This window comes from Lonchura striata, chromosome 5 (assembly GCF_046129695.1).
Source record: "Lonchura striata isolate bLonStr1 chromosome 5, bLonStr1.mat, whole genome shotgun sequence".
In the NCBI taxonomy this organism is placed as follows: Eukaryota; Metazoa; Chordata; class Aves; order Passeriformes; family Estrildidae; genus Lonchura; species Lonchura striata.
The window spans coordinates 16,059,578-16,083,029 of NC_134607.1; the positions used below are offsets into that span (position 1 = coordinate 16,059,578).

Genomic DNA, 23,452 nt, shown 5'->3' on the forward strand with positions numbered 1-23,452 from the left:
CCCCCAGGTAAAGGATTTGCTGGCCAAGGATCCAACCCTGCTGTTTTGCAATACTTTGGGAAGAGCAGTTTATAACTACCATGAGCTGTACTCTAGCTAGTGATACTGAAATCCGCTTGAGAACAAAAATTTTAACACAATTGGAAATATTAGAAAACAGGCATTTTTTATCAGTGTTGGACACATCTGGAGGATTTTTCCCCTAACTGATGTGTGTTGTGACATGGTGTTTATTCCACCATGATTGATCATATTAATTGTAACATATTTCCTAGCTAATATGTGAACATAAATTTTCCTAGAATTAATTTCGATGCCTCTTACTGGAAGTCCTCTTATGGTTCTGAAGGATAATCTAAAGGGGTCTCTGGTGGTTGTATTCACTGAGAGCCCCAGTATTGTGATGACTTTGCCTTGAAGTCCTCTTAGGGCATGTGCTGCTATTTCTTGTTGCATAACTTTGCCACAAAAGCCCTGTGTTCCCCATTATCTGTTTATCCACTGGTTCTAGCTATGTTTTTCATCCTGTGTGCCTGCTTTTACATTCTGTTATCTAATTTTCTAGTTAGTCCTTAAGCTCTATTTTGCATCTTCAAGGCAACTGAAATTTTTATTCTCTGTGTTGTCTGTCAGTAGGACTATTAGAGTAGAAGCATGGCTGCTCTGGGCTGTGAAGGCAGGCTGGGGAGTTCTGTGCTCCCAAGTCCTGGAGCAGTAAGTGGCATGATGAGGGGCCGAGTGGCATGATGAGCCCAGAGCAGGGCAGATGGCTCGTGCCAGCACAGACCTCTATAATTTGGGCTTTCATGGGGAGCTAAACGCCTCTGCTGTCTGGACCTTGGTGGTTCTTTTCTGAAATAGATTATCTAGTTGAGCCTCTTACTAAATCAGAACAGTAATTCCTTGAGGAATGGCTAAAAGGGCACAAACAATTTTATCATTACCTCCAGATGGAGAAGGTGTGCCCATCACCAGATGTGGAGATTCAGGCAATTTGAGAATATAATGCCCAAGGAACTACTTGGTTATTTTTTCTATCTATACCTATCCAGCAGTCTGCAAGCTCCTCCCTTCCCCACATAGAGATGTGGGGCTCTGACTGCCCTGGAAACACCTCAGCTCAGTGCCTTGATATCTTTTCAGGGACCAGTATAGTGATGGGGACTTGGTGGTAGCTCAGAGGGGTGAATCTGGGAGAAAGCACTGCCCTAGCTTCCTCTCAGATGTGGTTTTCTCCCTTAAATCCCAAGTGCTCCTCTGTAAAATCAGAGGCATTCTGTTTGTTTTCAACAGGCTGCACCAGGTTCCTTCCTCCTTGGTTACAGCAAAGGCAAAGTGTACAGCTGGAAGGAAAAGTGTTCTGTTCTAACTCCTGTGCTATAAAGCACTGAAATAACACTGTTGTGTCTTGGACTGTGTGTATGACACATGGTCAGTGAGAGGGCACAACTCTGTGCCCTGAGCTGGGCAGGAGAACATTATTCATGAGTGATCACATGCAGCTGACAAATGGTGGAGGCATATGAGGAATTGGACCTTTGGTACCTCACACTGCAGAACAGGCTGGATCTCCTCTGTGTGCCTGCTGTGCTGCTGGGGCTGGTGGTGGAGGTGCCCCTTGTGACAGCAGAGCTTATGATCTGCCTCTCTGTGGGTGAGGAACAGGATAGGGCTGTCCCTCCTTTCAAACAGGGTGTGAAGTACATCTCTAGGCTAGCACAACTGTTCTCAAAGTCATCTTGCCCTTGCAGAGTTCAGATGCTGCAGGGATGGACACCAGCAGCACTTTCTGCCCCTAGGCTGAGGGTTTTCTAGAGACTGGTCCTGCCTGGGCTGCAAAAGTGTTCCCGGAAAGTGCAGTTCTGGTGATCTCAGGAAGCATTAAATACTGAAAAGCGTGTGGGAGCAGTGGGTCTGGATGCTAACATCTGCCAGGGCACAGAAGAAGTACATGAAGCAAGGGGAATTTCTCTGTCTGTTAATACCTAGGCAAGAATTATGAGCCAGAATGCTTCAATTATGTGTTTATATAGAAGTCTTGAGCTCCCTGCTGCTTTCCAAAACACAGCCATAACTAAGCCTGTTCCACCTTCTGACATTTAAACCTGTTTCCATTTGCTATGTCAAAATCTGTTCTTTCTTCTCCCCCAGAATTTTATCTTTGTCCTAATGAATCAGAAGATTTTTAAAAGTCCCTACCCAAACCTCATAACAACTTCTTAAATTCTAGACTGCGAGTGTATTTCACTTCAGCTGGGACTGAAGTCCTCTGCCACTTAAAAGTTACTGGAATGGGTGAAAACATTGTTTTGTTTTTATTAGTGATCTCCATATCAGAGATAAGACCAGGCTCTCAGGCTAACCTGGAGGTCTTTGAAAGAAAGCTAGAGGCAAACAACACCCCAGATCCCATTAATTTCCATAAGATCTGCTCTCCAGCTTTTTTGATTCTTCTGGAAAATTGCTGCAGGTGGTTTAATTGGATCCACCTCAGTGGAGCCTTCTATGGATCAGGGTTTCATGGCTCTAAATAGGATGTTGATGCTGTCCTTGTTTGAAATGGGGACTTCCCATGGGTGACGCAGTAACAGTTTATATCTCACCTAAATCTGGGCCTCAATTTTTAGGGGTCCCCTTTTTAGATATTTTAGAAATATTAAGCAATAAATTTCACTGCAAGATACGTGTAAATGGGAAATCATTTCTGTCTTTTTATTTCATTTCTGAAGTGCTGCTTTTCAGTCTTATGAGATTTTTGATGATGGCAAATGAAAAAAAGAAAACCCTCTAGCCAAATATCTCTTGAACAGAGCCCCCTTTTCATCTGAATTTGGGAACATGAAAGTACAAATCTGTCTCTTGCTGAAAAGTTTCATTTCTGTTCTAATTTGTAACAGGTCTCTAGGTGCTGAAACAATTTTCCTTTCTCTGCAGATTTATCCTGAGCATTTGTCAATAGTCTGGAACTGAATGGATGTTTAAAGTACATTTTTCTCTTTTCTTTCCCCTTACATATAGCACAAAGAAAAGTCTAAGCCAGTTGGTGACCAAAATGAGCCATGGAGATAGAAGTGTTAAATATGAGTTAGACTATCTTGTTTTAGCAGATGAGTCAGCTTTGGTTTTAAGAAAAACGTTTAAAATATGATTGGAAAAAATGCTGAATGGAAATATTTCAGAAGAGTCTCTGTCCCTGAGAGAGAAGATGGGAGCTTTACTTATCTCTATGCAGAAATGATCACAAAGTGTTAAAAGTAGCACAAGTGATGAGCTCATACTAAATTCAAGTGTCTTCTTTGGGAGTATCATGCCCAGCGTCCCCATTTATGGAAGCAGTTATTCAAAGTGAAAATCAGGGATGCAAACCCAGGTCAGTAAGTCACTTGATTTTCTAGGCACCAGTGCCAGGAACATGTGGGTGATGGGATTCCAGGGGAGAAGAGAGGCTGAACTTCTCTGTCTGAGCTGGCTTGGAGGCCTTTGGAGCTGGACTTGAGGCAGTGGAGGCTGTTACTGCCCTTGGCTGGTGAAGCCAGGGGAGCTGCAGAAGGTGGGATGCTGTGACCACTTTTTGGGGAGGAGACTCTATGTGTGCACTGAAGCTCAGCCATTTTGGTAATAGGGTAGCAGGTGTTAAGGGGAAAGGAGCATTTAGAGAATGGAAAGATTGAAGAGTTAGCAGACATTTATGAAAGGTTTTTCCTCTCTGGATTTGTTATATCTTCTTCCTGTATTTCAAAGCATTACCTTTTTGAAAAGAGGATGATCAGCCCAAAGGGATAATGTTCAGCTGTAAAGCTGGAAAACACCAGCAGAGAAGAGCAGATGATGTGTGACACAAAATAGCAAATGAACCAGCTAAAAAGCTATCCAAGTTCCCTGTAAAAAGAACATATTGACAAAAAGCGTAAGAGTTGCTATTAGCATGGCATGGACTATTGCTGTGCACTGTAAACGAAGTAAATTTATTCATGAATCCACTCTGACTTTAAGAGCTTTGCTTGTAGCCAGACAAAATGTTTATTAGAAGAACACAGTAGCTACTTCTTACTCATGGATAAAGATGAACGAGCAAACGGTGGTAATGTATTATACTTCATCACAAGGTAAGGGTTATTATGTGCTCTGCCTGGCTTTGTTGCTTGTTATGAAAGGCTACAGCACTCAGAGATGTTAGAAAGCCACAGTGGTTATCTGCTTGAAGCAAAAGCAAGGGATTCCTTATTTACTGCTCTAACTCTCATTGCTCATCCCTGGATTTGAAGTAAAATTTCAGCAGGATCTGGAAATTGCATGAGTTTTGCTAAATCTGCTTTTACTTGCTGTCATGATGTTCAAACATTGTCAGGTCCTCCATGGAAAAATATAAACCAAGGAGGTGGGGCTTCCTCCCCCCCCCCCCCCCCCTCGTATTTTATAAGTAGCTACTCATGTTTTCACCTAAATATAAAAAATGGGAAGGGAACTGAAACCTACTCATATGACAGTTGTTCCAGTGACCTCTCAGGAGCCACCTCTTCCCTCCTTCTCCACCTCATTTTTTTTCACTTGGCTGCCCTAGAGCAGTACAGGGTACTCCTCAAGCCTCCCTGGATCTAGTGCTTTCTATCTTCATGCTGGGCATCTCCTGAAGTTGACAAGAAAGTCAGACACGGGGTGCTGGGGGCAGGAGCCAGCAAAGCTTCTCAGGAATGTGGGATCGGTGGAAAGACAAGCACCCTTGGAACACACGAAGGTTGGAAGATTTAATGTGTGCTAGTGCACATAAAATGTGTGTGGTGCAGGTTGTTGCACATATATCTGTGTGCTCCAGGCTGTCATGTGTGTCTGTATCTCTGTGGGCCATCTATGTGATCCATGTTAGCTGCAGAGTGTGTGTCAACATGTTTGTGTATGTACAATAGTGAGCAAAGAAACAAAAGGGCTCTTTAAAGGGCTCACCCTGTTTGTTTCTGCCATGGCAGTTTGAGTGAGAGCTGAGGAGGAATTTTCTCCTGAAATGTCACCAAGAACCAAGTGGCTTTAGATGTATGTTGTGGAACACTTGAAGTACTGGGGTGTGACAGAGGACTTTGCAGACTCTAAATGATGTGCTTTTAATAACTTCTTGTGAATTCATGCCTTGAAGTGCTAGAATTTTAGAGGGGTTATGTGAAGGGTAAGAGGACTGAAATTTGACCTGCCCTCAGAACAAGCTTTGCTTAGTGCTCCTGATTTGTGCAGCTTTCATTCTTCCTGCAGTTGGGGTGTGATGTTCTGCATGATGTTGGCTCTGCTGCCGACCTGCTGGCAGCAGGCACAGAAAGCTGGGCCACCTTCAGGATGCCAGGCCACTCAGGAAACCTCTCCTCAGTGCCTGCCCCTTTGGTTACCTAAGGGGATAGACTGAGCTCCCATCCCTACTGGTTATCCCTCACCTTGGTTTCCAGTGAGTGCAATTCTTATGGGATCCTCAAGAGTTAGCTTTCCTATTATCCTCCTTCTTTTGTTGAAATTACCCTGGCTTTGAGAGCTGTAAAATTAGTAGCTTCAGAACCCCTCAATTGTATTTGTAACTCTTCGTGGTCAAGATGCTTCTCGGTGTGAATGCAGTGGTTTGGAAGACAGGATGATGTGTTAGCAACAGCCTCTGTAGAGAGTGTATTAAATTCAGAGTAATTTGGGAAAAGGGAACCCAAATTATTAGTTCCTAGCTTTTCCTAATGAATCATAATATTGTATGTAGATCTTCATCAGTCTTACTTGGTTTATAGCTTCACTTGCGCCTTTGAAAGAGGCAGCCCTGCAGAAGGCACTGGGCATTGCAAACCCCTCTGCTCTGTTTTCTCAGCTGTGAGCCCTCATGCTGTGCAGTGGTTTTCTAACCCATGAGCTCTCTAGTTTCTACTTCTCTTATTGTAAGTCTTAGACTTCATTCATCAGGCATTTATCCAAGTATTTTCCTGTTTCTGTCTCAACAGCATCCCTCATTGACAACAATGATGGACTCAGTATGAAAGGCTGTAGGATTGATTTGTTCAGTTTTCTGCTCATCTCATGTCTAATTTGGTATCTGTTGGAACACACAGAGTGACTCCCTGTGATTTCTTCTTTGGCTACCCTGGGTTTCATTGTCCAAATATGATTTTGAGGCATATTTTCTTGATTATGAAACAGGTATAGATAACTATGGGAGCTGCTGTAGCTGTAGTCCAAGATTCTGCACCTTAATTTTGCATCTATTGTACTTATTTCTCAAGTTTCATTGATTCATTTTTGTCTTTTTTGTCATTTTTTGACAAGAGATGGCATTGTAGAACATAAAGTGGTGCTACATTTTATTTCAATTTTGTTGAATCTAATACAATTTTTCTTAGTCATAGTGATTTGCCCAGATAACTATGCAAGCACTCAGTGTTTACATTTTGCAAGCTGGGGAGGGTCTAATGCTATCTAGAAGGAAATCAGATTTTATATAACTGAATATGATACAACAAAAGTAACCTGTTTTTTTTTTTTTGATATTAAGGAAGAAAAATTTTATTTAATGGTTATGAATTTTGAGCCCTAAACTTTAATCCTCTGATAGTATTGTCTGTGAATAGATGTTTAAAATTTAATAGCCAGCTAGCAGTGAAATTTTTGGTAAACCCTTCCTGTGTATGGCTGCTTTTCCCCAGTTGTTTATAGTGCTATAAAGTGAGTGTATCTACTATTCAAATTTCTTGTTGTGGTACTAGATGAGGAAAATTTTGGTGGCTAGGCCTACATGCTTTTCTTCATGTGTGCTGAGAATAGAAAACCTGTTTTCCTTTACCCGTGAAAGGTTGTACATCAGAAATATTAATTTGCCCTCTTCCTGTGAGTTGAGTTGTGGCAGGGCTGCTGCTGAAGTACTGGGTGTTTCAGATGCAGTGTGGTCCGGAGCAAGATCAGCAGGAGGGTTTTTTGTTTCCTTTGTTTTCTCCTTTGGCATCTATTTACATTACCTCAGCTCTCTGAAGAGCTGCAGTAGCTGGGGTCTAATGGAGTGACAGTGAAAGCTGATGATTTCTGTTTTGAAGGAGGGGAAGAGGAAAGGTGTGTTCCATAACACACTGTATTAATTGTTTCAGGAGAGGATGTTTGTGTCTTTAGGCTTGCTGTGTCTCAGACTCTGCTCTACAGCTGAACCTGAAGATAGAGCTGAGGCAAGGAAATGGATGTGTCACCTATTCTGACTCTAAATAGTGGTGATGATGATAACAGCTTTCTTGGAAATTATGCATATGGGGATGAAATGCTGCTGGAGACATCAACCAGCTGATTTTGAAACTGTGGTGTACTTAACCCTCCTGCCCCCAAACACAGAACTCCTCCCCTTTCCCCGAATCCCAGATCTCCAGCTCTATTTCAGGATTGGATTGATCACAAACTTCCTGAAATAAGGGAGAAGGCTCAAGGAGGATGTTAAATTTGGATATTCAAAGATGTTAATTGCAATAGAACCAATTTCCTGATGAGAGCTCTTCTCCACAGAGAAGTCATCTCATCATTGTAGAAATACCACCATAATTAACAGGAGCTGAAGCACTTATTGGCAGCTCATCACAGAAGCCTAGGTTAGTTTGTGTCCAGATATTATATGTCCTTCTCTCATGGGAGTGGTACCTTCATTCTCAAAGATGAGGTGTCTTGGATCATGTACTGCCTCTCTGTTACTGCTGATGTCTCAGTTATTCTCTGAACAGCAAATGTGTGGTTCTTTTGTCCAGTTATCCAGACTCCGAATTAAAGTGATTAAACATCTTTTTAGGTAAAGTAGTTCAGCACTTTCCAGAGTGCTTAAAATTCAACCCAATAAAAAATAGAAATCCTGGAAAAGTGAAGAGGGCAACCTTTCTCTGATGTCTCTTCTCACTAGCTCTGTTTCCCTTTGGTGTTTCATGTATGAGGCTTATGCTGCAAATTTGGACACAGAAGATAAATGCTGTGTGCCTGGCCTCTGAGTGAGGAACAAAATGAATCCAACGCCTGTTATCCAGAAAGCAGACTAGTGCAGGGCAAATCAGAAACCTGTTCTGTGGGAGAAGGTGGCTGGAAGGGTTGCAGTGAAATTAGAGGAGTCTTTTACCTGAGATGAGCCACAGTTTAATTTTCCTTGTGGATCTTCAGCAGGGTCACTTGGTTATGCACATCCCAAATAAGTTAGACTTGGAAGTCTTTGGTCAGGGAAGAATGTAATGTAGTAGAAGTGATGCACGTGAACTACACTTGCATGGATCAGGGAAACAGCAAAAAACTGTTGCACAGCCATTTGCTTAGCTCCAGGTGTTTCCTGCATTTTGCCAGTGGATATGAAATGAAGGCACACAGAATTATGCTTCAGAAATGGGCACTGTTTCTTAATCAGTACACAAGTGTGACAGAAGACTATTTTAAGAGCATCTACATTTGGTACAAAGGATGCAGATTCCCTCATTTAATCTGATCTATGCACTCCTTGTGCTTCAACCTTCTCCTCAGCCATTTTCCCAACTCCCACCTGATGCTGCCAGAATTAGAAGTCTGTCCCTGCTCCTACCTCAGCGACCCACGGCTCAGCAGGCCCCTTGCCTTTCCCAGTCCCTTTCTGCTCCAGGCAGACAGCTTTCCCTACACATCTCCCCGAATGTCAGGAACATGTTCTCTGCTCCCACTGCATCCTCCTTCTGCATGTACATCCCACTCCTCCCCACCTGTTGCTGGTTATGGAAAAGGAACAAAAGCGAGCATGAGCGAATGTGCAGAGCTCTGTACAGCAGCAGAAGTGTCAATCTGAGCAAATCCTCAGCTTTAGCAAGAGCCTTCTTTCCCCTGCAGTGCCAGTGTTGCTCTGCAGCTTGTGGTCCTTTTTCTGCTGATCCAGGGGCTGGAAGGGATCCTTTTGTGTCTTGCCTCAGCCTCCTACTTTATGCCCAGTGACCACTCAAACACCTACAGAGCACCCATAGCCTGGTGGGAAATTAGGCTACCTGATGGTGCTAGAACATGATGAGAAGATTTTGTTGCCCTAAACATCTTAAAGCAGGGTGATATACAAATTCCTCTTCTTGCATGGGACAAGATGTCACTATTCAAAGGAATCAGTAGGTTCTTAAACCAGTCCATGGCACACCATGGCTGTGGTCTCCACACAGCGTGTGGGTCAGAGCCAGACCCCTGTGCAGCACATGCACTGAGCTGCACTGCAGCACTAAGGCCTCTCCCCTCCACATGTCTGGTCATGAATGATCTTCTGTGCATGACCAAAGGCTGTGCTGGTGGAAGAGGAGAGCTACCTTTGACCTTCTTGTCCTGCTGTCTTCAAGTACCAGCTCAAAATAAGCTTGAGAGAAGCCAGAAGTGCAAGTAAAAAGTTGAACTAATTTGGGTGGGTTTTGACTGTCTCTGTCATCCCAGGATGGGGGAGTGCAAGAACAGTAGGAGGAAAGTTGGATGAGAGAGGGTGGTTGGGTGAGGATTTCAAATATGTGCAGGAGTGTGTGCCTTAATGCATTGAGTGTGTTGGAGGTGAGGAGCTAGAAAAAGAGAAGTTATCTTAATAAGTCTGAGTCACTGTGTGAGAGGGGGTGGTGGCAGAGAAGTCTTAGTGAAGCAGGGATTCATAAACTGAGGAGGACACTGGAAATTTTGCATGGGCTGAACTGTGGTGGGGAAAGGAATGAAAACTGCTGTGCCAAACTCTTGTGGAGAAGCCTTTGAGCTCTTTGCAGAGCCCACCTATTTCTTTGCAGTGTTTATCTCGTGGAGCTTGTGAAAATGGAGCATGCAAACCTTCTGAGGGATTGGATGTCTAATCTCAAGTAAATGGCAAATGGTTAACTTAATGAATAAATCTTGGACAATTTTCCCTTTGGCCCCTAGACCACTTCTTCCTAGTTCAGGTACAAACCCAAAGGAGACTTCAGTTGAAATAGTTTCAACTGAATATTTTTCTAAGGTTGTTGAGCTATGAATCTCTGAGCAAAACTGGAGGTAGGAGACTCATGGGGATTGAAGAAGAAATAGTCCCCACAATGCTTTACTGCTGATCTGTGCACTCTGACAGCCCAGAATATACTTTATATAAAAGGGGGTAGCAAAGCCCCTTGGGATTCTCATGTACACCTCTTCAAAAAAAGCAGCCCCCACAGAGAAATGAAAAAAGCAAAGTAGAGGGAGAGAGAAAACTTAGGTTGAATTTAAAAATGGCTTTCCTGAAGAATAAGGACCATGTTTATCAGAGAAAAGAGAATTCTGTCACAGGGCAGATTCATTTAAAGTAGGAATTTGCAACACCTTCATCCAGAATGAGTGAACCTTAGCTTAACTTAGTGTTGTTTTATTCACTTGTCTCTTCTTTGTACTTGTGGGCCTGAGCATACATACATAAATATTCCCAGAGATGGCTGCTTGAGTGCTGTTTCCAGCACTCTTGTAAGGAGTAAGAAGTAATGGGCATGTCAGAAGGATCCAGATCATAAAAGATTATAGCTTGGCAGAATACAGACTAGTGGGGGTAATGTTAGCCAAGTTGAACATATTAAGCTTCATCTGAATTATGCCTGAACTTTGCACTTAAAATTTAGGGTTACTAATTTAAGAAGGTAAATTTCTGAGAAGGGGGGAGAAGCCTAGCTGCATTCTTGATAAATAGAGATATAAGAGCATGCATGTGTGCTAGACAAGCAGGGGACCTGTGCAAAGCACAGCAATAGGACAACTAATTGTAAACCACACTGTAAGAGCAAGTGTTTCTCCAGCAATTTGCCATAGCAATTATTTGCCATAGCTGCTGGGTCTTTCAGCTAAACTCAGATCAGCCCAAGCCTTGAATTAGCTAGAAATCAGTAGTCCAACTGCTTTCAGAATTGTGCTTTTATCCACTGGAGGCAGGCTGAGCAATGCAAAGTCTTCCATGGGAACCATGATTCATAGGCCAGTGAACAGCTGCTGCAGATCCCTGGGTATGCCCAAATGATCCTGAAACTGATGCTTCCTCTATAGTGTAAGGATATTTTGTTGTGGTGTGGGTGAAGGATTAGCTAGTTATTAATTTCAGGTAAATAAAGTCCTCACTTGCTAACCTGCTTTGGTGTTGAGTGCAGTAGGAATTCGGCCTCTTGAAGATCCCCTTCTGCCTTTTATTTTCCATCTTGAAACTATTAAGTTTCTAGGTATTTACTTCCATGCAAATGAGTAAGATAGCATTACTTTCTCTGAATGGTATTTATTGTACTAAAAATTATGAGGGGAAGAACAACTTCAGAATCTCTGCATTTAGCATATATACATATATATATTCCTCCCGGGATGGAAAGCATGGTTAGACAATTAGACATGCACACAAAACCATGTGGCTTTATTCCTTCTTCTCTTGCCACTAGTTTTTTTGTCTCTGTTACAAGAAAACACATTAAGAAAAAAAAAAAAGGTGTCTCCGAGTGGGAGTTATCAACTTCTAAGCATTGGATTAAGACCATATGAAACAAGGTTTGCTTGTGACCTACATAATTCTGGCCTAGATCTCTGGTCTGGAAAAATCTTACTTCATTTAAAAAGCTCTAGGCCACTGCAAACATCTTGTCTTTTTGGTGTTTCTCATAAATATAGCTTCTTTTGTTTTCTGTTTTCAGCTTTCATCTCTGAAACACCTTTTCAGGGCTGTTCCCTTACTAATGGCATTAAGATTGCATTGCTGATGTATAGCAAGGTAGGACAAGGCTGATAATGTAGACTGTAGGAGAGGGGGGTTGTCATGGGAAGTGTTGGAAAGTTTCATCTCAAATAGCTGGGATTAGATGTCTCTGTTATCATAGCATGGTTCTGAAGCTGCATTATCATGGTGCTCTCTGCCTTGCTTCTGATTTCTCTCTGGACAAATCCAGAGAACAGTCAGGCCTAATGAATCCCTCTGCATGCCAGTGGCTACTTCTGCCAAATTATGGATATTGGACTTGGAAAGCTCATAGGACCTGTGGAGAAAGGAAGAGAGGAGGAAAGGATGATTATCAAACACAGTATCTTTTTCAGAGAAGGAGGAGGGGTAAAGGGAGGAGAAGGACAGAGCAGCCATAAAGGAGAATTTTGATGCTAGTTTATTTAACAAGCAAAACACAAAGATTAGGGTTCCTATGGCACCTAGCTACCAGCAGAAGCACCTCAAGGATTTGGGGAGGCGAGGGGGGAATGATGGAATGGTTAAGCCCAAAGTTCTAACATTTTGGATTAGAAAGACCTTTACCCAGCTGCAGCAGCATTCTCAGCTTATTTTCTGAAGAACAACATTTATGTATGAAAATGTCCTCAGCACCAGAGGCAGAGGACATGTTCTCCATGTTAGTTGAGCAAGGCCTTAAAGTCAACAGGAGTAGCCTTTTTGACAGTCCTGTCATGTTCCCTGTCTGAAGGAGAGGAGTGGGAGATGGCAGATGATGGAGGGACATTAGAAGCTGAGTGGAAAGTGCACAAGGGATACAAATTAAGGTTTGTGGATATGGTATCTCACTCTGTTCCCTATTCTGCAAGGCCATAGGAGCCACATTCCTTCTCCTAGATGTGAAAAAGGTTGTGGAGCAAATTTCTTCTCTGGCTTTCAGACACTGCCATTTCAACAAATGTATGTACAAGCAGCAGAAATCTTTAAAATTTCAGTTTTGTTTGGCTCTTTTAAAAAAATATTATTTTCTCCAGTGCTGTAGTAGCTCCAACAGCTTGGGTGCTTGTATTTGTTCTCTGCTTGATGCCAGACCTCTTACTGAGAACAACATCTCTCACCAGGCATTGTGGTTTTCCCATTTGGATTTGAAATGCCAAAGCATGTAGTCATTTGAATCTGGGAGTAAGGGGAGGATGAAGGAGGTTAAGTATAGCTTCTGTTTACATTGGCACAGTACAGAGAAGAACCATCTTTTTACAACCTCAGTTGTTTTTATTGAAGGTCCTACTGAACAGTCCCCTGATCAAACCCAACCCTGGGAGGTTGATTTGATTGAGTGATTTTCTTAATTGGGTTTTGTCAGTTGATCTCACTTGCTTTTTTTTTTCCTTTTTTATAACTTATTATAATCATGCCCCTCTGTCTACTAAAAAATCCCCTACACCTCACATTGAGAAAGAATTGTGTTTGTCCTTTGGCATCTGGTGGTTGGCATAGCTTTCATTAGAGCTCGTGTTACTGCTGAGAGGTGAACACAGGGAAGTGTTCCCTGCTCATCCTGGGCTGTGTACACAGACATGTACCAGCTTGTGCTGGCAAGGGTAAGAGAGAGAGAGTTTGCAAGTCAGTCTGCAGGTGAAATCTGAAATTAGGCTAATCTCATGGAGTAAATAGCAAGTTGTGAACTTGTCCCACCAGAAAGAGCTGCTGTTTGAGCTGTGTGATACAGTTCTATGAACGTGGGCTATCCTAGAATAAAATCATTCCATATTAGGAGAGCATTTGCACTGTTTGTGACAGAAGACTGCATGTAGCAGGAGTGAGATGTGTGTGGGGCTTACAGACAGACAAATAGCACAGGAGGATGAAGGGGCTTTAGTTCTGATCAGAAATATGTATGCCCAAAATTTTAATAGGTCATAGCTGTTAATAAGAGCAATGATCCCACTATTGTTATAAATGGAGAGGGTGGATGGGGAAGGAAAAATTTAGGAGGTGGGAAATGGGAAGTAACATGATGAAGGGAGATAGGCTGATATGAGAACCTGAATAGAATTCAGGAAAATGAAATATGATGAGGAGGTTTGAAACTGGGGCAGGAGGAGAAAGGCACAATGGATGCTGTGTGGGTAGGAATGAAGTGGGGGAGTGGGAACTGAGCCAGATAAAAGGGGAAGGGAGGAATGGTTAGTGGAGAAAATGAACGGGGCAAGGAAGGTACAGATTTGTAAGGCAATGGGAGGGAGGAGATTAAATGGGGAAGGTGGGAGAAGGAAGGCAAGCAGAGAACATAAGTGTAACGAGGATACTGAATTAGAGAGGTGTGGGGGATGGATCTAAAAGGTGAGAGCAGGGAAAGGAGGAGAAAATGTTCTATTACCTAGGGAAAGCAAAGTATTTGAGAGAGAGAGCATTAATTTTAAAGGGGAGAAGTGCAGGGGATGATGGAGAGAGCAGTGGACAACAAAAACTTCAGGAAAAAAAATAGAGCTATAAAACAAACAACAACAAAAAACTGAGAAAATACAAGGAGAAGGGCAAAAAAAGAAAGAATCCCCAGGGGTGACAGTGTGTTACTTTGCAGACACAGCACCTTCAGAAGCTTCTCAGATACACATGTTCCTGTGAGCTCCCATGTAAGCTTATTTTTGTTTCCTCTGATCTCCCTGATGGAAGTGGCCAACCTTTGCCAAAGGAAATGAAATCTCCACAGCTACAGGGTATGACTGCCTAGATGACCTAACAAAAATGTGTTCATGCTGCCTCTGACTATACATGTGCTACATAAATTTAGGGTGAGGACACAGTTTAATTCCAGTTTCTAATACTTTCCTGCTGTTCAGAGAATACCCTTAGTGTATGTAGCACTGGGTAGTGTGCATATATTTGAACAACTTCTGTAATAAAAATTTTATTTTAGTGGTAGGAGCTAATGCTGTCCTCAAGAATCAGAGGTGGTCTGTGTATCTTGAGTGGGTGACAGATGAAATAGTGCAAATAATGCTCAAAATTGTCCTGTGATCAATGCCTGAACTATATTTAAAGGGAGGCTGCTGCAATTCTTTTGCATATCTGCTCTGCCCTGGAACAGCCATGACAAATTGTGACAGTCAGAGTTATAGGGAAATTCCTGTTAACTTAGAGTGCCCAGCCAGGAGTGACAAAAAAACAGGAGGCTGCATGAGATTCTCCTGTAAATCTGCAAGAGTTGTTCTTGCAGCAAGAGATGTGCTTAGAAATGCTACAACTTCTAAGCCAGACTTCCAAGTAGCTTGTGCTCTGAATGAATTCATGAGCATTGCCTGCGGCACACAGTTTCTCCCTTGTTCTGGTCTGCCTGCAAAACAGCGTTTTAGGGGAAGCTGGGATACCTACCCCAGGCACTCATTTGTGGCTGAACTCTGTCAGAGAGAGGGAAGTGCCAAACACACGCTCTGATTTGTAAGCACCATGAAGGAATTGTTCTAGAGGGGGTTGCAGCCATTCAACCACTCTCCCTACCAGGCCTTTTATAAATTTTTCATTTACAGTCAAAGATTGAGTCAACACACTAAGTGGTGGATGGGGTGAGGCCTCAGGGATCCTCAGGAAGACAGAATCTGTTAGGCTGAGCTGTCTGTGTGGAGTTTAATAATAGCATGATGATGTTTCTAAGCAAGGCTTCACTTTCCTAGGCTTAGTTTCAGCCTAGCTGATATCTCACCTTGCCACTCTTGATCTCCAATTAGATTTCCTTCTGCAATTGTCAACATCATGAGCATCACTCCTCTGACTTAAGTTTTCATTGGGAAATGACTTTTTCCTTTCATCTGGAAACTTTCCACTCCTGTTTCCTCTGCATACTCTACACTAGACTTCTCCATTAGTAGCAACTTCTGAGTGTTCAGCCCACCTTGAAGTAAAATAGGTTGCTATATTAAAATTGCATCTGAAATGCAGAATTTCAGTGGTAGGCTGAACATAGGTGGAAATCAATCACATCTTTGGCTAATGTACAGAAAAATGCTTTTCTGCCTGTGTGAGGGGTGAAGGGGTGTAGGCTTGTGTGCCTGTCAAAAAAACCCAACTCTTCTGTAATTTTTGGAAGTGTAGGGGAAAAACATTAGACATGTAAAACCAAAAAAATAAGTGGGGAGCAATAAGGAATTGGATGGGATTATGCTGATCATTGAGTACTGTTTCTGTAATTACAGGTAACCATAATTGAAAAGTCTGGATTTATAGGGGGAAAAAATGTCAAAATTTTCTTGTACCTAAATTTTTAAGGAACTCATATCCCTGTAATAAAATCAAGCCCTCCAGCACAGTATTTGTAAAACGCTCCTGTGCTGCAAGGAGTCATCATGTGAGATGTCAGACATTGCCAGCTTCCTGGGTCCCTGCTGGAGTGGGAATTTGGTAGTGAAAATACCGAGGTGATCTTGGGGAAATACACAGGGCCATCTGTTGTAAGGAAAGGTGGGAAAATCTCCAAGGTTCCTGCTAACCTGAGTTTGTGGGAAAGGCATTGCTGGTCTTGGGGTGATGATTCCTTTAGTTACAAGTGTGTGAACAAGACACCAGTCAAGTAGCTGAGGGTTTGACCATGTGGTTAATAGTGCCAGTGCTCAAATTGTGGATATTTGTTGTAAGGAGGTCAATCAGTACAGAAATTAAAGGAATGCAATATGTTATTTCTAGTTTGATAGCCACTACATCTATTAAAGTAAGCCAAGATTTAGAAAGAAGGTTAATTTGTTCTCTTACACAATCTCAAAATAGTCTCATAATCTATTGAGACTCCAAGCACTGATCCCTGCTAAATTGTCTCCCACACTTTTGGTGATGTTAACTGCTTTGTGCCAAGTGTAACAAAGATGGGAAAGGTCAGTCATTCTCCATCTGATCCCTGTCTTTCTGCTACTGTAAAGGGAACCTGCATCTTTTCTTCTGTGAGTGAGTTTTATCTGTCCCCAGCTGGTATTGGTACAGCTAATGTAAAACCTCTATCAACTTTATTGTGAGTGCTGCTGGTTTGTGTTGAGCCAGCAGTCTTGTGGGTAAATTTGTTTGTTTGTTTTGGGCATTAAGTATTTAAAGCTTCCATTTTAGTGGGTACTTTTTTGGCCGAGAGGACAAACTGTTTGAATGCTTTTATTCTTTGTGCCATCCATAGGGTGTTTGCCCTCTTGCACTGACTAGGTAAGCAATTTTTTAAAAGGAAAGGGTTTTTTTTTCCTTCTGCTCCTAATGCAGCTTTTCTTGGTAGCTTCGAGCTACAAGTCGATGAAGCCTCCACCTTATGCAGATTGCTGGAGCTTTTTAAAGAAAAAGTCCTCCTCCCACTCCTCAAAGTTGTGTGGCTTTGTACCACTGTTCTTGCTGTGTGCAGGCTGCCTGTCACAGAGCTGCATGGAGTCTTGGCTTAGGTTCTCTTCTTTTTTCCCTTCCCTGAGGTCTGAGATACTGCTGTTGTGTCGTGACTGGACACTGTCTGTGTGTGATAATACATGGTGCCAGATTTTTTCTATTTTGGTATTTGATTGAGGATTAAGACAAAGAGTTGTGTATTTTCATGCTGATGTTGTCCTGCAGTCTAAAGTGGCTTTCAGAAAGAAAATGAGAGAGTCCTGAAGGCATCTATGAGTTCATCAGCTCTGAAATGGGAGGTGGCTACTGCAAGGACAAAAGCAGTGCCAATACCTTGGCATGTGCTGGGGCAAATACTTCCCTGCAGCTGCTTTCCTCAGAAGGAAAAATTTTAAATTGCTCCTTGCCTTATTTGTGCTGGTGAAGCTTAGTGAGTGAGAACTAAGCCTATATTACTGTTTGTAGATGGAAGGCACTAAGAGTTTCCCAAAATAAAAATTTTATGTTAGGGGAAAAAAAATCAACTTGATCTGCAAAATCCACCTGGATACAATAAATATGACAAAAAGAGATAAACATCTGCTCCAACTTGGGAGTGGGTGGTTTTGGAGCCTACACCATGTTGGGGTAGCTTTTTGTCAAAGGAGGAGAAAATGCACTGAGAGTCAGGGTTGGGAAGTGGGGTGAGCTGGGCATGGGGGTGAACCTGCCAAAAGTCTGGGTGAATCATGCAAAGGTAATTTCTGTACTGCAGCACTGGAAAGGGGCTCTGGGGAGGGTCAACAGCAAGCAGGTGTTGACCAAAGGGGAACTGCATGGACTATCATACCTCCTTTGGTGCTGGGCCAACCTAGACTCAGGTTTTTCCAGCTGGAAGCCCTCTTCTGGCATGTCTGGTGCAGGATAGGTCAGCAGGTTGTCCAGAACCAAGCAGAGATGAGTCTTGAGGCTTTGCTGCTGAGTCAGTGCCTGAGGCAGCCTGAGCCTGCTGCCAGCCATGCAGAGGCAGCTGTGATTGCCTGCACTCAGGACTGACAGCCTTCACCCTCAGAGCATGAGCACTTGGGCTTTGCAGAGCTACCTGTGCTTAGTGCAGCTGAGAGGTTTGTGTCATCCTCCCTCCTGCTCCCACATGCTGTACTCAGCAGGGATCTGCTCGTGACCCCTTTCAGCCCTATTGACCAAGACCCCATCAGCAGCTAAATATTTGGAGTGTCACCGTTGCTGCAAAAAAAAAAAAAAAAAAAAAAAAAAGCTTTTAAACTCTGCTTTGCAAACTGCACCAAAGGTTTAGTAAAGTGAGTATTTTTAGCATTTCATAAAAATATAAAGCCATAAAGCCCTACTCTTATTTTTATCCCTTCAATTTCTGCAAAATTAATTGAAGGTATTTTACCTTGCTTTCCTTTTCTTTTCTGACTTTGAGAAACAGCTAACTTTAGTACCCAGGAGAGAAGGCATCATCAGATGTTGGCAAACGCTGGCCATGTTGTGTGTCTATTTATAGTAAGTGTGTGTCAAACCACCTTGTCGTTCTTTTCTTAGCATCAGCTGGACGAGCACAGCTATCAATTATCCATGAAGCTAATGATAATACAAGGAAAGCTATGTAAAGCAGGTGCTCAAAGGCCAGAGAAAAAAGGGGGAGGTAGGTGACAGGACACAGAGAATGAGGTTTTAGGAATTGAAAAAAATCCCTTTGCTCAGCTTGAAAACCCTTATTATCTGTAATAATTAGTAATAACAGGGGTGCCTGCACAAAGTCATTGTGTCTGCTTTCAGCTGGTATGCTCCTCCCAAGCATGATTTCCCTCATTTATTTTCATTGTGTTGGCAATCAAGGGCAGTGCATTTTTTCTTCCTTTTTTTCTGGTTGTTCTTTTTTTTTTTTTTTTTTTTTCTTTCTCCCCTACTCACTTTGCTTTTAATAGATCTTAAGCTTCTTCTGCTTCCCCCAGTCTCTGTCCTGGGCTGTGATATTTGGGTTGGTAATAGCAGGTTCTAGTTTCTCTGTGAAAAAGTGAGCCTCTGGTATTTCTCATGCTGGGAGATTGCACACACACGTTTGTTTCCTCTTTTGTCTCCATTTCGGAGAGGATTTTGCCTGTAAGGGCTCTGGAGGGAGAAGTGAGGAAGGGAAGGGATGTCGTTCTACCCGCTGCCAGTGACAAAGCTGATTGTCAGCTATTTATCAGCCTTTTCTTAATGGCTTGTCTTTGCTGCTTTCATCTCTATGTGCAGGAGAGCAGGGCAGTGTGAACTCTGCTCTTGCCAGCAGCTCGGGTTCTGACACCATCTGCCACCTAATCCACTTCCAAGGAAGGGGCTGACGCTTGTGTGCATGTGTGCACACACATGCCCTCCCCACCTTGCCATACATCATTTCAGCAGACTCATACTGATCAGCTCACCAGCAACGTTTTTCTTCCAGGAATTAGCCTTTGATGATATTACCTCTTTTCTTCCTCCCGCTTTAGATTTCCCTGTTTCAGTCTGACATGCTGGTGGGAGGAGGCACGTCTCTGTTTTCTACCTAGCCTGGCTATCTGAGGTGTTGGACTTGGAGAATTTTTTAAAATTTTCCTGGAAGTTAGGAGATACATGGATTTCTTTTGCAAAAGCAGCAGGAAACAGAACAGGTGTAAAATGTCAGTGTCAGGCTCCTGGGATAGCTGGTAAGTGGGTTCTTGCAGGAACTGTTGAATTTTAAGCTTGAAAAGCTTCATGACATAATGGTTTGTAACATAATGGCCAATCTTGTTCTCAAGCACTGAAGGTATTTCAGGATTTCTGGATTCCTTTCTCTAATCCATAAGGAAAGACAGTTCTCATCACATGTGATGCTGTGGTGTATCTGCTGGTGTTTTTAGATGAGCTGTATCCAGCACAGTTCACTGATTGTACCAGATCAGTGTTTGCTCCTGGTGTCCAGTACTGTGCACATTCAGTGCTGTGGAAAATGGCTTGAGAATTGAGATGGAAAGGCAAGAGGGGCTTTGGGAATGATAGTGAGGGAGGGGAAAGAATGCATTTAGAAAAGCCAGTTGCTTTACTTGCAAAGATTTATTGTGCCATTTTTCTGGGCTAGGGTAATGAATGTCTGAATTAACTTCTGGCAAACTGTATCTCTCTCTGCTGCTGGGTGGTTATTGCACCTGAGTGTTGGGACTTCTTCCTCCTGAGTGCTCATGCATAACCCTTTCTTCCCCCTTTGAAAGAGTCTCCATTGTACAAAAATTGGTTTATTCCCTGGCTGAGGAGGAAGGAATAATGGTTCCTTCAAAAGTTAACACTGTCTTGGTAAAGAGGTCTCTACCTCTGCTGAGCAAGGGATCCAGAATTCAACTTTCCTGCAAAGCTGAGCAGAGCTCTTCTGTGTAATGCTGATGGTTTGATTCAGGGCTGCCACCATCTGCAGGACACTTGAGATCAAGCTACAAGCTTTCACTGATTCCTGTGAAGATCTGCTTTGCTTTGTGGTTGTATTTTTTCATCCCTCCATTTGCCTTTGTAGACCTTCTCCCTCATTGTCCAGGCACATTGTCTTGGTTTGGAAAGACAGGTGTCTGCTAAGGAAGGCAGGAGCCTCCCCTGAAATGAAAAAAAAAAAAAAATTTAGACCCCTCTCCTCCGAATTCTTATAAACTTGAAGTTAAAGGGGGGCTTTCAGGCAAAAATATGGGAGCAGGAATAACAGTTCTTTATTAGGAAAGAAAATAAAAAGATAAAATAAACAATGCAGTGATCCAAAACAACACTGACAGTGAGAATACAACCTGACACCCTGTTAGTCAGGGTGTTAGCAGCTGTCCAATTGGAAATTACGGCTGCAGTCCTCCTGGAGTGTCAGTGTGGTTCTGTTGAAGCAGTGACCCTGTAGAAAAGGGTGTAGTCTTCCTCTGAAGATGCAGTATAAGAGGCAGCTGTTCCTCTGGGAAATCCAGTGCAGGAAAAGCCGTGCTGGTGATCCAGATCTCAGATTATATCCAGGTAGGAATGCTTGGCTCCTCCCTCTGGGCGGACCATTCACAATGGGATGCTGTAACTTTCATCAGCCATGCAGTGAGATTCAATAGCCCATTAACAGAAGAGAAAACTGCCCAATTAAGAGAAGATATCTGCCACACCTCTAACAAATTGCAATTGCATACATCTTGCCTTGCAATCTAGGACACGTACATTAATGGCAGGTTGTTGTTTTCCCATGTGAGCATTACACTGAGCTTGGAACAGAGGAATTCCGCCATTCAGTTGTCCTTCGTTTCATCAAACACACTTAAATCAAATTAAAAAAAAAGAAAAAGCAATTTTATACTGAATAATGCTGACTAGTTAAGAAAGCAAAATAAGTTTTTTCAATTAAGAGAAAGTAGATTTCTGTACAAAACCCTAGTTATTGGCAATCTTTAAGTGCATTTTATTTTTCTTACAACAGAAAAAAATAATTTTTTGTTTCTGTAAGATTACTTGTGGAGGTGTTTGAAGAGAGGTTTATAGTGAAACTGTATTGATGTCTATCGATGAAGGCTGAAAACTTCTCTCCCTTTCCCACTGACAAATTAAAGCAATTTTCTGCACTTCTAAAAGAGGTAATGGAGTAATTCTCTACCTCCAACTAGCAATTTAATATTGATCTAAGACAGAATATTTGAAACACTTGATTAAAGAACTTATCTTCTAACTCAAGTTTCAGATTTGTTGTTTGCGATAATTTCCTCTTCACAAGTCAATTGCAAGCTTTGGGTTAATTTTGAAAGTGGGTTCTCCAGAACAAAGTAAGTGGAACTGGCAGAGGTGTGTGATGCTCTGGTTTCATTTAGAGGATGCTATCCTTCACATTTTGCGCTTGTCTGTATAGTGAAAATAGCAGTGTGCCTATGGAAAAACCTGGCTTCTGAAGTCACACTCTGTTGTTAGAAAATTGTAATTTTTCAGTGAAATATGTATCTCCAAGGCAATGGAAAACATTGTCATGAGAGCTGCGTGTGTGAGAATTGTGCTTCATTTTGAATTCAAAGTATTCAGAAGGTCCTCTTTTTCCTAGTGGATAATTTTTCATTGGAAAATGTCTTCTAATGACTACTAATTAATCCTGATGTGTATTGGCTATCTAAGATAAAAACAAAAGCTCCTTTCCCTGCTGAGACCTCTCTAAGAAATTAAAAAACTCTTGCTCCCTTCTGTACTAGAAAGTTTAGTGATATGTTGTTTTTTGGCTCTATCTCTCTGCTTCTGTGCCTGTAGCATTCTGTCTCAGTATAGCAACTGTGTCTTATAAGCATAGACCTTTTCCAGCCTTCCCTTGAGGTTTTGACAGGCTGGGGAAATCCCTTAGGCATAGGTAGTCCCCTTGTGCCTCCAGCCAAGCTGCAAGGAGCCCAGCTGCTCCTCATGGGAGATGCAGACTGAACTTGCAGTTGAAAGCTTGGAAAATTCCAAATAAATCCGTGGGAAAACATGTCTGAACTAAATCCAGGTGTTTTAGTGTTCAGTTTCCAGAAAAATTTAATGCATGTAAGAAGAGCAGTGGTGTTCAGAATACTCCTCAGTCAGCTCGTTGCAGTCAAGCTTATCTGGCACTATTGATCAATTGAAACCCTAAGGAAAAAAAAAAGCCCAAACAAATAAAAAAAGAGCCAAGATTGTCTCCTCTTACAACACTGGGAGTCAGTGTTGAATAAAAGGGACAAAGAGGGATGCTGAACGTGCTTCTGGATCTGAAAAGTTCAGAATATTTTTGTCTGGGATACCTGTATCACATGTTTGGAAGACTCTAGCTGGGTATGTTATTCTATAGGGAAAGAAATGCTTTTCTGCATTTATTAACTTTATTATTGGAAAAATAATATAATTTCTAAATGTATAGATAATTTAAAACATGGTATACTACCTTTTTTTTTACTTAAGAAAAAAAGGAATCATGTAGGATGCCCATGCTGAGACCAATAATCTGATCTTCTGAGCGTGGGTGCACGGTCATTTTTGAAAATGTCCCTTTCAAATTTGTTTATTTGTTCAACTGTTTACCTCAAATTAACTTTGAAAATGTCAGTAATAGGGAGTCACATGTTCATTCCCCTTATTTTGGAAATGGCAGATAAAATATATGTTTGCTTGTTTCCTCATCTCCAGTATGAATATATATGGTAAATCTGGCTAACATTTCATAAACTGTTTTTAGGCTGAATAGTTTTAACAAGTTTAGTCTCCTCTGATCAAAGGTCAAATTATTAACTGCAGCTATATAGGCAATTCAAAGGCATTTTTCTCCACCTGGTCCATAATTGGATGTCTAATGTGCCACAGCTCTTTGAATGTAAGAGCAGCAATTGCTCTACATGGACGACTCCTGAGTCAGTATTTGGTCACCTAAAATGTAGATTTGTGCCACTGTTTTTAGTGATCAGAAATACCAATGAAGAGGCTGGAAGACTGATGTGAATCTTTAATCTGTGAAAATTAGTT

At 42.1% G+C, this 23,452-nt stretch overlaps 1 protein-coding gene across 5 annotated transcripts in view; it reads left to right on the forward strand.

Moving 5' to 3' along the window:
* The window catches only part of DGKI (diacylglycerol kinase iota), a 207,125-nt gene that overhangs the window by 17,788 nt on the left and 165,885 nt on the right, over window positions 1–23,452 (forward strand). The window contains exon 1 of one of the 5 annotated variants that reach the window (XM_077783350.1): window positions 18,491–19,662. The exons of 3 other annotated variants lie outside the window; for them this stretch is intronic. In XM_077783350.1, the coding sequence (XP_077639476.1) occupies window positions 19,589–19,662 (74 nt within the window). In that variant the 5' untranslated portion in view covers window positions 18,491–19,588. Of the gene's footprint in view, window positions 1–18,490; window positions 19,663–23,452 lie in introns of those variants that run through there. One more of the 5 variants, XM_021552016.3, reaches the window with a different exon arrangement.